The sequence below is a fragment of the Melanerpes formicivorus genome, unplaced genomic scaffold (genome assembly GCF_026170545.1).
Source record: "Melanerpes formicivorus ecotype bairdi unplaced genomic scaffold, bMelFor1.0.p_v2 SCAF_20, whole genome shotgun sequence".
In the NCBI taxonomy this organism is placed as follows: Eukaryota; Metazoa; Chordata; class Aves; order Piciformes; family Picidae; genus Melanerpes; species Melanerpes formicivorus.
The window spans coordinates 10,929,947-10,941,726 of record NW_027142372.1 but is presented as its reverse complement, the minus strand read 5'-3'; the positions used below and the strand labels follow the sequence as shown (position 1 = coordinate 10,941,726).

The 11,780-nt window shown below is 49.6% G+C and overlaps 1 protein-coding gene across 3 annotated transcripts in view; it reads left to right on the top strand.

Annotated features, from left to right (window-relative positions):
* The first annotated feature begins 690 nt into the window (after positions 1-690).
* KLHDC4 (kelch domain containing 4) overlaps positions 691-11,780 on the top strand; it is a 32,211-nt gene continuing 21,121 nt past the window's right edge. For 2 of the 3 annotated variants that reach the window (XM_068150808.1, XM_068150807.1), the window contains exons 1-5: positions 691-894; positions 2,641-2,732; positions 4,203-4,281; positions 5,253-5,351; positions 8,293-8,429. In XM_068150808.1, coding sequence (XP_068006909.1) covers positions 796-894; positions 2,641-2,732; positions 4,203-4,281; positions 5,253-5,351; positions 8,293-8,429 — 506 coding nt within the window. In that variant the 5' untranslated portion in view covers positions 691-795. Of the gene's footprint in view, positions 895-2,640; positions 2,733-4,202; positions 4,282-5,252; positions 5,352-6,255; positions 6,340-8,292; positions 8,430-11,780 lie in introns of those variants that run through there. The other variant, XM_068150809.1, reaches the window with a different exon arrangement.

The following is an 11,780-nucleotide window of genomic DNA, read 5'->3' as shown; positions in this document are numbered from 1 at the left end:
TGTTCTGGTGCTGGTTGCCTGGGAGAAGAGACCAACCCCTCCTGGCTACAACCTCCTTTCAGGTAGTTGTAGAGAGCAATAAGGTCTCCCCTGAGCCTCCTCTTCTCCAGGCTAAACAACCCCAGCTCCCTCAGCCTCTCCTCACAGGGCTGTGCTCAAGGCCTCTCCCCAGCCTCGTTGCCCTTCTCTGGACACCTTCAAGAGTCTCAATGTCCTTCTTGAACTGAGGGGCCCAAAACTGGACACACTATTCAGGACGTGGTTCACTTTCCGTTCTGTGTGGAGCCTGCCCCAGGCCTGCCTCATGCCTGCAGGTGGGCCCCCCTAGGTGCGTCAGTGCCCCGGGAGGGGCCATTTTGTGTGAGGGCAGGGGGCCATTTTGTGGGCTCAACAATCTCCTCAGGGCACGGATAAGCGGCAACGTGTCAACAGCAGCGTGGACTCTGACGGGGGGTGACAGGCGCTGTGAGAAGGCCTTCTCCCCAGCCTCGCGGGTATCACAGGACCGGGCGGGGCCAGGCCAGTCCCGTCCCGTCCCTGCCCGCAGCAGTCCCTCAGCCTCGGCCCGGAGCTGGGCAAACCGCGGGAGGGCGGGCGCGTGGGGAGCGGCCGCACCGATTCCTCCGCGCCTGCAGAGGGCGCGCGCGGCACGGCTGCTCGGCCAGGAGGCGGACCGCGGCCTGGCGGCGCCGGGCCCAAACCCGCGCCGCTGCCCGCTTGGCGGTGCGCTTGGGGCGGCCGGGGCGGCGCGGCGAGCGCGGTGCTGCCCCAGCGGCCTAGCGCGGCCTCGCAGCCATGGGGAAGAAAGGGAAGCGGGAGAAGAAGGGGAAAGGGGCCGAGAAGACAGCTGCTAAGATGGAGAAGAAGGTGTCCCGCAGAGCCAAGAAGGAGGAGGTGAGGGGTGGGAGCGGGGGGGCTCTGGTCGCCCCAGCCCGCGCGTCTTGGGCCTCCCCATGACGCTTCGCCGGTCTCGGGGCGTTTGTGAAACGGAATCTGAGGGGTAGAGAAGGAGGCATAGGGAGGCTGGCGGAGTGCTTTGGCGGCAGAGGTATTTCCAGTTGAAAGTCAAGGGAATTTATGCAGAGGCAAGCAGCTGTAACTTGGTGAAGTGGCTTAGGGGCTCGCAGGCCAGCAGCTGGGTAGAAGAGGTGCAGGCAGAGGGGTTTTGAGGTCAGTGTCTATCTCGTGAAAGTGTCAGGGTTAGTTTAGGGCAGTCCTGGTGGAAAAAGGGGGAAAAGGGGTGCTTGTGGTCAGGCCTGCGGGTCAGCACCTCTGTCTGTGCGTGTGTCTGTGCGTGTGTCTGTCTGTGCGTGTGTCTGTCTGTGCGTGTGTCTGTCTGTGCGTGCGTGTGTCTGTCTGTCTGTGTGTGTGTGTCTGTCTGTGTGTGTCTGTCTGTGTGTGTCTGTGCGTGTGTCTGTGCGTGTGTCTGTGCGTGTGTCTGTGCGTGTGTCTGTGCATGCGTGTGTCTGTCTGTGTGTGTGTCTGTCTGTGTGTGTCTGTCTGTGTGTGTCTGTCTGTGTGTGTCTGTGCGTGTGTCTGTCTGTGCGTGTGTCTGTCTGTGCGTGTGTCTGTGCATGTGTGTGTCTGTCTCTGTGTGTGTGTGTCTGTCTGTGTGTGTCTGTCTGTGTGTGTCTGTCTGTCTGTGTGCGTGTGCCAGGCCACTCGGGAAAGAGGGCAAGGGGTGAAGAGAGAACTGCTGCCATGTAGGTCACACCTAGGTGCAGCGTGTGACCGCAGGTGTAAAAGGACGACAAGAAAAAGGACAGTAAGTGCAGTTTAGGGGTCCTTCTTCTATCTCTCCCCCTCCCCTCCTTTAGTGCTGGACATAAACCCAAATGTCAGTGTTTGTTTCCCTCGCTGCTAGAGTGAGCGTTTGTATTTAGGCCTCAAACCAGCTGCTTTTATATGGTCCAAGTGTGATGTCACCAGCGTAATGCAAAACTTCAGACATAGAAAGACCCCGTGTGCAGCTGCAGGGAGAGCTGATGGAGCTGATGCTGCGCTGCAAGGGCACAGTCCCCAGGTTCTGGAAATCTCTGCTTTGACCACACCTTCAGAGAGATTGACTGAAGGGAGGTGGTGAGCAATAGGAGTTGTGGGAGAGATGGTGGCTCAGAAAATCCCTGCTTCTGCCCTTGCAGCGTGGTGTGTCGGTGGTTTTGGAGGCAGGCTTCGTTTTTGTTTGACAGAAGTTGAAAGGGAATAAAAATTGCGTTCAGCTTTCTTTTCAGCTGAATAGAAGAGAGTTTCCAGTGCCATTTAGTCATTTTTCCATTGCAGACAAGAGGACCAGCTGGGCTGTAGCACACAGTTGCCTGTAATTCTGTTAGGGTTTAAGTGATTTGCATCTACTTGCTGATTTGTGCAGTGATTCTGCTGGAGGAATAGCAGGTGTGCACTAAATGCACTTTACATGCTATTCTTTTAGGACTCTTTTGAGCAACCTAATGTTTTAGGGGAGACTAATCTTTGGGGTATCTATGGAAGTACTCAACATCCATTTCTTGTAACTGAATGAAGGGATGCTAGGCAGACAACTTGTTTAAAAGAGGGAAATCACAAGAGTGCCTTCTGGTTTCATGTGGTGTGCAGGTTGCTTTGTGAATGTCAAGGAACTCATGTCTGGCTTTTTGTTTTCAGGAGGATCTTGAAGCCCTGATAGCAGAATTCCAGAGTTTAGATGCTAAAAAGACCCAAGTAGTTGAGTCATCCTGCCCACCCCCCTCACCCAGGTAAGAGGCTGAGGCTTTGGTTATCATTTAAATAGTGGCTGATGATGCTTATGATGACATTTATTTATTTAAAGTTATTTCCTGAGAATGCAAGGCATAATATTTGCCATAGCTGGTATCTGAAGCTATAAAATAGCTGGTGTGTTCTATCTCTGGTTAAAAAGGGAACTAAAAGCTTTATTTGGCCTTAAAATCCACTGTTAAAATCATCCCATCAGCACAAAGGAGGCAAAACAGTTCAGACTAGAAAGCTGAAGAGACTGAAGAGGCAGAAGGATGTGCAATGAGATGTTAGACACTTTAGAATACATAGAATAGAATAGAATAGAATAGAATAGACCAGGGTGGAAGAGACCTTCAAGATCATCGTGTCCAACCCATCAACCAATCCAACCCACCCAAACAACTAACCCATGGCACCAAGCACCCCATCAAGTCTCCTCCTGAACACCTCCAGTGATGGTGACTCCACCACCTCCCCAGGCAGCCCATTCCAATGGGCAATCACTCTCTCTGTGTAGAACTTCTTCCTAACATCTAATCTAAACCTCCCCTGGTGCAGCCTGAGATTGTGTCCTCTTGTTCTGGTACTGGCTGCCTGGGAGAAGAGACCAGCATCCACCTGTCTACAACCTCCTTCAGGGAGTTGTAGAGAGCAATAAGGTCACCCCTGAGTCTCCTCCTCTCCAGGCTAAGCAACCCCAGCTCCCTCAGCCTCTCCTCACAGGGCTGTGTTCCAAACCCCTCCCCAGCTTCGTTGCCCTTCCCTGGACACCTTCCAGCAAGTCAACCTCCTTCCTAAATTGAGGGGTCCAGAACTGGACACAGTACTGGAGGTGTGGCCTAACCAGTGCAGTGTACAGGGGCAAAATGACCTCCCTGCTCCTGCTGGCCACACTGTTCCTGATGCAGTCCAGGATGCCATTGGCCCTCTTGGTCAATATCCTACTGTTAATTTCACAGGGTTGTTAGAGTGGTCACTTAGTTCCTCCTTGGGAGTGTCAGAGACCTGTCTCTGGGTGGTGCAGAACCCTTAGGTGGGCTGCAGACGAGCAGTGACCAGTGGTGACTGCAGAGTAATGACGCAGATCAGTGGATCTGAGACAGTTCTGCCCGTTGTTACGTGCCCTCATAAAGCTAATTCCTGTTCCTGACACCGCCAGCATTAAAATTGAAGAGCTCACGTCAAAAGGCGTGCTTAATGAGGGTGGGACGTGTGCTCCTGAAATAGGAGAGGAATTCAGACACTGCCAAATCAATCTTGCCAGAAGTTTGCAAGAAGTTAATTTCTTGGAGAAGTTTTTTAGCCCCGGGGGGAATATCGCAGCCTCGTAATTTGGCAGATGATGGAGAGACCTTTGTGGCTAGGGGGCAGAGGTGCTAATGTGAATTAAAGGCTGGAAGCTTCCGAGTTTTAGAAGGGCTCTTGCACATCTGCTTTTTTTTTGGCCATCCCTCTTTGTTTCACAGGCTCAATGGCTCCCTCTCTGCTCACCCTGAGAAAGACGAGTTGATCCTTTTTGGAGGTGAATATTTCAATGGCCAAAAAGTAATGTATACTTCCATTTTATTTTTTCTTCTTTCTCCTGCTCTCTCCCTGCCTTTTGCTGTAATTTGCATGAGTCTCATTTGAAGTGAAATTCGAGGCAGAAGTCATAAAATATGCATTTGTCCCTGAATGAGAGCAAAATAGCCTTTTAATTCTGCCGTGATACTGTCTCATGCCTGAAGAGTTGGCAGGAAGGAGACATGTTAGAACCCATTAAGGAGTCAGAGTGATTGTCTCAGCATCAATATTTCAGGGCTTCATAATTTCTCCAGCCTCACTTGTACCCATATCTGCCCTTCATCTTTTGAGAACTGTTGAAGAATCTCGTCTGTTCCATCTTTCAAAACAAGATACTTCGGCAGTTTTGCTGCTGGCAAGGCTCTGCCTGCCTTGGAGAGGGCTACAGCAGCAAATGTTTGTAACAGACTGAATTTCTGCAAGTGTTTGTTGTGCTCCTGGAAAGAAATGGTGCTTTCTGGAAACAAACTGGTCTTGATAACTCTTAAGAAGTTGTATGTGCTATAGCTTGAAAACTTGAGCCTGCCAGTGATCCTTGGCTGCGTTAGGATCACCCAGTGTGATGTGCTAAATTCTGACTGCTTCACTACCTCAAGCTGTTCCTCTCTCTGGAGGTGAGCAGCAGTTTGGGCAACTTTAACCTGCACAGTTGTGTTAAGCTCCAACTTCTTAAGTCCTCATACCTTGAGCTGTCAAAGTCTTAACCAAGGGTTTGGGAGAGAACAGTCCAATCCAGTGGATCACTGAACAAGTTGATGACTCCCAGCCTAATAAAGGAGGATGTCGTCCTCCTACCCTGCCTGGTGAGGCAGGTGAGCTGGTGCTGTGCAAAGCTGTTGCTGTTCTTCTATCCCATACTCACAGCTAACCCTCAGGGGTTGCTGTGCTTGGACAAACTGACCCCATCCAAAGCAGAGCTGTGGTGATGTGTGTTTTCTCTTCCCCTCTACCAGACATACCTGTATAATGACCTCTATGTTTACAACATCCGGAAGGGCAGCTGGGCTAAAGTAGAGATCCCCAACCCACCGCCGAGGCGATGTGCTCACCAGGTAAAGTTCTGACTGCCAGAGCAGCAGCTGGGGTGGTTCTGACACTGTTCTGAACGTGGATGTGAGTTCATCTGGGTTTTGGTTTTTCACCCCTGTGGGTTTCTGGCTTCTGTGTATTCATCTGGTAGTGGGGTGCCAGTGGTGTCACTTCACCTCTTCTGCTGAGTGGGCCTGTACATGCCACTCCAAGGTGCTTGTGCTGTCTGATCACTGACCTCTGGAAATGTTCAGTGTGGAATGAAGATTGGAGGTTGTATCTGTTGGGTCAGCAGAACTCAAGCAGGACTTATGGGGGAGACTGTCTCCTTCTGAATAAGTCTCTTTGCTGCAGTTTGTAGGGACCAGCTCAGACATCCCTAATCCTAGGATGGCACTGAACTTGCAAAATGCTGGTCAGGGTATAGCTTTGAACTTGACCTAAATGCTCTGAATGACCAGGTTGCTGTGCATGATGATTTCCTTAATGCCCACAGGCATTACAGACCCTGACACTCCAGCAGTGTGAAAGCCTCACCCATTCCTTTAGGATGTCTCTGTTAACAGGTGGCAGTTGGGCTTTGCCCAGTGTCCCAGCTGTATGATGGACCACTAGCACTGACTGTGTCCTGCCTTTGGTTTGCAGTTTCCTTTTTCCCTTGGCGGATGGGCTGGTTTTCTGTTGTCTGAAAAGGCAAGAAAGTTGTCTAAATTTTCTCTGGGGTATGATGATACCTCCTCGGAATTCACCTCTCTGGTGCCTGTATCATTAAGATCACTGGCTGGTTGTGATGATGAAGGATTTGGGTTTGTTTACTCTGATGTGAACACCTGCACCCTAGAAGCTGGTCCAAAGACTTGTGTTTTTTGCAGGTCTTTGGCCCTTGCCAGCCTGGTAGATTATCTTACCTGTTGCAGCAAGTGGCTGGGTGACTGGTACAGTTCAAAAGCTGCCACACAGGATGCGAATGTTATTTTCCTCCCCATGGCCAAAGCTCTTCAGAGCTTCCTGGTAAGATCCAATACCCTAGTTAGGTTCATTTACCTTCATTTTGCTACACCCTAAATGCTAGTCTTGCTCTGAGCTGTGTGATCTTCCTTGAACCAAAAGGTTCTGTCTTGATTTTTGTGGTGCTTGATATAGAACTCGATTTCAGAGCCTAAATTCCATAAGGGGATTCAAATACCTTGGGCAAAAAGGAGATTGCTTGGTGGGTGTGGAGTTGAGAGGTGCTTGTTTGGGGTGTTAGTAGCCAGCAGGTGGCTGTCTAGCAGCTGAATGTGAGCTGAGCAGGCAGGCTGTGCCTCGGGGAACTGCCACTGGATCACAACAGAAAGAAAATGAGAATCCTGCCTGAGGAGTCCTGCTTCAACAGCATTTTCTGTCTGATAATTACAGTCACACAGGAAACAGTTCAGCCTCATTAGTTCACCAGTTTGGTGTCTTCCCTGTGACTTTGTTTTGAATTCATTGTTTGCATTAGCTCAGAGGTGAACAGAAACATGTCTCTGGGTTAGTGTGTGCACGTTTTCAATCTTACTTCTTGTCCCTGGCACATGGTCCTCTGACTTACCCTGGCTTCATGACATCAATTCAAACAGAGCTGAGGTGAGAGTAACCATGGATGGGTGTTGTCAGTTAAGGAAAAGGTTTGGCTGTAGAGTGACTTCCAAGCCAGCTCTTCAAAAGATCACACACAAATATGAGTAGACTGTTGTACCTACCTTCTCCTTAAGCTTTTAAGCAGTAGATACCACTTTGCTTAGGTAGCTTCATGCTCCCACAAATCCTGCTTGCAGACACACCCCATCTTGCCTCATGTGTTTGATTGTTGCATGTGTGGGCTGGTTGATGTCAGGGCATGGTCATGTGTCTGATGCTAAAAAAGTCATCTTTGCTGGGAAGGACAGGCAGGTATTGAAGCCCTTCTGGAGGAGGAGGTCATTGTCCCAGTGTTGATCTGTGATGGGTACCCTGGAAAAAATACCATGGAAGAATTTGCTTATAGCATAAAGAACCCAGGAAGTCCCAGGCAAGGAAGAAATTTGCACAGTCACATAGTTTCCTTTTGAGGTTTCTTCCTGAGTTCTTAGGCAGGTAATTTTAATGAGGTAGAGTCTTGCTCTTTTCTCTCTGCTTTTAAGTGTCAGCTTCCAGTGTTTCGGTGCTGCTCTGTGCAAAAAAAATCCAAACAAACCCCTTTGATGCTCTCCTCTGCTACTTGTTGTAATCAAAGCAGTAACAGGCTCCTCTTTTCCAAGCACTGCACATTTCCTTCATGGTTGGGCTTTTTATGGTTGGGATTTTGGGCTTTGTGTGGTTTTGTTTTGTTTTTTTCAGAGGGAGCAGTAATGGTTTTTAGGCCTTGACAGAGTGTAAGGTTTGGACTTGTGCTGCAGCTTGGCTTCTCTACTGTTTATTGTTTATAATCAATAAAAACTTCAAAGGGCAGTTGTGTGCTGTTAATGGCCTCTTCCAGAAAGATTTTTCCCTGTGTTACCCTGCCTGCCTCGTGCTGTTAGGTATATTTTGGGGGCAGGAAGTGTCTCTCTTCCTCCCATGGATTCCCAGTTTGTCTTCTGCAGGATGCTTTTTATGTCACTGAAGTGTGAGTGAAATGCTGCTGAGCCTTAGGTCTTGGTGAACAGAGAGATTTCAACAGTTGTTAAGCTAAATCCCAAAGATGTTTTTAGAGTGAGCTTTGAATTTGTAGAGCTGGAACTCAAGATGCCAGGAGGTGGGAGAGCCCAACTCCATGGCCAGCTTCCCCTTGCTATAGGGAAGGTCTGCTAAACAATGCCTAGCTTGATTTAAAGTTTCCTCTTCCTTCATTCCCAGAGAGCTGCTGTTGTCACTTGTCTGCTCTCTGGTATTTGGAGGAGGCTGCCACATCTGACTGGCAAAGTTCTCCTGTCTAGTTCCTGAACTCTCACCTGATCCAGCTCTTCCTTCTTTTCCTGGCAGGCAGCAGTGGTGCCCACAGCCGGTGGGCAGCTCTGGGTGTTTGGCGGGGAGTTTGCATCTCCCAATGGGGAACAGTTCTATCACTACAAGGATCTCTGGGTCCTGCATTTGGCTACCAAGACCTGGGAGCAGATCAAGTAAGTGGTGAACCATTTTGTCTAGGCTGTGCCTTTGCCAAGAAAGATTGGACTAGATGATCCTGCCCATGGCAGGGGGGTTGGAACTAGATGATCCTTGTGGTCCCTTCCAACCCTGACTGGTACTATGGTACTGTGATCCTTGAGGTCCCTTCTGAGCTGGGATTCTGTAATTGGGTGGTGTGTTCTGAAGTCAGTGATGTTGACCTCACAAGGAACTGTGCCAGTATGATCTGTAGTTAATTCCTGGTACAGTGCTGTGATTTCCCAGCTATCTGCTCATCTCTCCTCTCCCCTGAGTATAGAGGGGCGGGCTCCTTCAGGCTGGGTTGTGCAAGACTAGTGTGAGGATCTCCCATTTTACCATTGCTTGGAAAGACAGCTTGTATCTACCCACAGAGCCAACTTCACTCCTGATAATTGGCATCTGCTGCCTCAAGATTCCTTGGGATAAACAAGCCAATAATTCAGACCTGTCAAAGTAAATCAGTGCCAAAAGCCCTGGGAGTTTTTGACGTGGATTAAGGTGTCAAAATACCTTCTGTGGATCTGGCCTGAAGGTCTCTCCTAATGTTTTCGTAACCTTTGGCTTGTTTTTTTTGCTGCTCGTGTTTATATTTGCATGAGGGAAGAAGGTCTGGTGAGTCATCCAGTGGATTGAGAGGCAGGAGGCGTGGCTTTGGGTCTGGCTTTGACATAAACTTTCTCTCAGACTTTGGAATTGTCTTGGCTGTGGGATTAGTCAGAGCACATCTTTGGGTGGGCTGGAACTCCAGTACCACTGACCATTGAGGTGGCACTGGGGAAAGCAGCAGCTTTGAATACTTGCTCATGTGGAAGGTGCAGGTGGAAATACGGAGGCAATGTTCAAAACTCCCAAGGATTCCAAAACTGGCTGGGCTGAAAGGATGCTTTACAGCATAGGATCCTGACAGCTCTTTGAGAATCCAGGGATTGTCCTTGTGAGTGGCTCTGGGAGGCTGAGGAAAATATGTTTGATTCATAAGTGACTGTTTCCTGCCCACCAGTGTGGTTCTTGGCTCCAGACCTGGCAGTGTTAGTTTGCTAACAGCTGTAATCTGTTGTGTTACAGGAAGCTAGGTTTGCTGTAGTGAGTCCTGCTGGTCACTGAGAAACCCTCCAAAATGATGGAGGGCTCTTTAAGAGGTGCAAGGATTGAAAAGCTCTGTCAGTGTGCAAGCTGATCTGCCTATTGTTGTTAAGGCAGAAGCTGATGTAATGACTGTGACTGTACCCCTCCCAGCTCCCCCAAAATAACTCCTGAATCCTTTGCTCACTCTCAGCCAAATAAAGGGGATGAACTCAAATGTCTCTTATCCCAATGACTTCCATGTAGGAGAGGGGGGGAGGTGGAGATGCTCACCAGAGTTGAAGAAGTGTTGGCATTTAAACCAAGCTCCTGGTTGAAATAATCCTCACCAGCAAACAGTGTGAACACCCAGCTGCAGGGAGAGCGAGGGAGGGAGTCTGGGTTTTGTGAGCCGTTGGAGAATCCAGAGGAAGCTTCCTTAGCTCCACCACTGCTGGTGCAAGCTGTCCTCTCGTGGGTTTGCTGATGTGTTGCTGTAGTGCTGATTTGGGATTTTCCACTCCCAAAACAAATGCTGTGGTGCCTGACCTGCCTGGGAGGAAGAAATGAGGTGGTTGTGAGGCTCTACTCATCCTGCATCTTATCCCACATGGGACAGCAGCAGTGGGGATGCCGAGTGTAACCTACACTGCAAAAAAACCCATCTCTAGGGCTGCATCAGAAGCAGTGTGGGCAGCAGGTCGAGGGAGTGGATTCTCCCCCTCTGCCCTCATGAGATCCCACCTGGAGTACTGTGTCCAGCTCTGGATCCCTCAACACAAGGACATGCAACTGTCCAGAGGAGGCCACAAAGATGATCAAAGGGCTGAGAAGGCTGGAGTTCAGCTTGGAGAAGCCTCTGGGGAGACCTTATTGCAGCCTTCCAGTATTTGAAGGGGGCTTACAGGAGAGCTGGAAAGAGACTTTCTACAAAGGCCTGGAGTGACAGGATGAGGGATGACAGCTTCAAACTGGAAGGAGCTGCATTTAGATTAGACAGCAGGAAGAAATTCTTCCCCATGAGGGTGATGGGGCACTGGAACAGGTTGCCCAGAGAAGTTCTGGAGGCTTTGGGTCTGGAAGCATTCAAAGCCTGGTTGGATGGGACCTTGAGCAGCTTGCCATAGCAAGACCTGTCTGCCCATGGCAGCGGGGGTGGAACTAGATGATCTTTAAGATTCTTTCCAACCCAAAACATTCTGTTTCCTTCCCTGGTGCTGAGCATGAAGTTTGCATGTGCTGTGAGTTGCAGGATGTCCCCAGCAGTACCAGGTCCCAAGTGAGCTAAAAGCAAGGCAAGAGTTTTTGTTGTGATGGCTTGTTACAGTCACTTAGGAGGGAGTCAGACTGTTAAGTTTAGTTCCTCTTCCCACCTAAGGAGCAAGTTCTAGGTCCACACTCTTCAAACCACCCAGAGCTAGTCTCTGTCCCTAGGAACTGGTTTTCACATGTCACCTAGGTTGCCATGCCACAGTGGGAGGATGCATTTGGAGACACTGATGCTTCATACTTTCTTAATAGATGACAGGATAGACATTTTCTAACTGAGGCTTGTGAATTATGGGTGGAAGTGCCCTGAGATGATCTTTTCTCTCTCCCAGCCCCATGTAAGACCCACTCCATTAGACCTTCCTGATATGTCTGGGGGGATGTCTGTCTTTGAGCCTTGCTGGAATTTTGCAAGTGCCTGTGTCCTGGTCCCGGTGTTGGAATAAAACAAAGTGCATCTCCTCCTCATCCTTGGGCAGAGCTCCAGGAGCTGCATTAATGAGGCATCTGGTGGAGGAGGCTGGGAGGGGACGTCTTTGTTTTAATGCTAACCTGACTGAGTGTGGAAATCAAGTTTCTGCTGCCTCTGTGCTTTTTCCATATGGCATCTTGATTACAGACTGCCTGGAAAGGGGCAGAGGAAAGGGCAGGGATGATTGTTGCGTCGCACGAGGGACTTCTTTTCCTACTTCTTGGAAAATTATGATCATAACACTTGCTGCATTTCACTTCCTTCAGCATTATGCTTCCCCCCCACCCCCATAGAACCCCATTGCTGCTCTCATTTTTCCACATATGTTCCTCATGTCTGTCTGAAGTCAGGCTCCTATCATACTTTGGTTTGCCATTTACTGGTTTGGCTGACTGGTGGCAGTGGGGTTAGGCTCAGGGGCTACTGAGAGAGTGAACATGTCTGGGAAGACTAGATGGAAGGGGCAGATTGTGTAGGTTTGTTGGGTTGTGGTGAGGCACCAGCCCAAGTACAAGAAGCC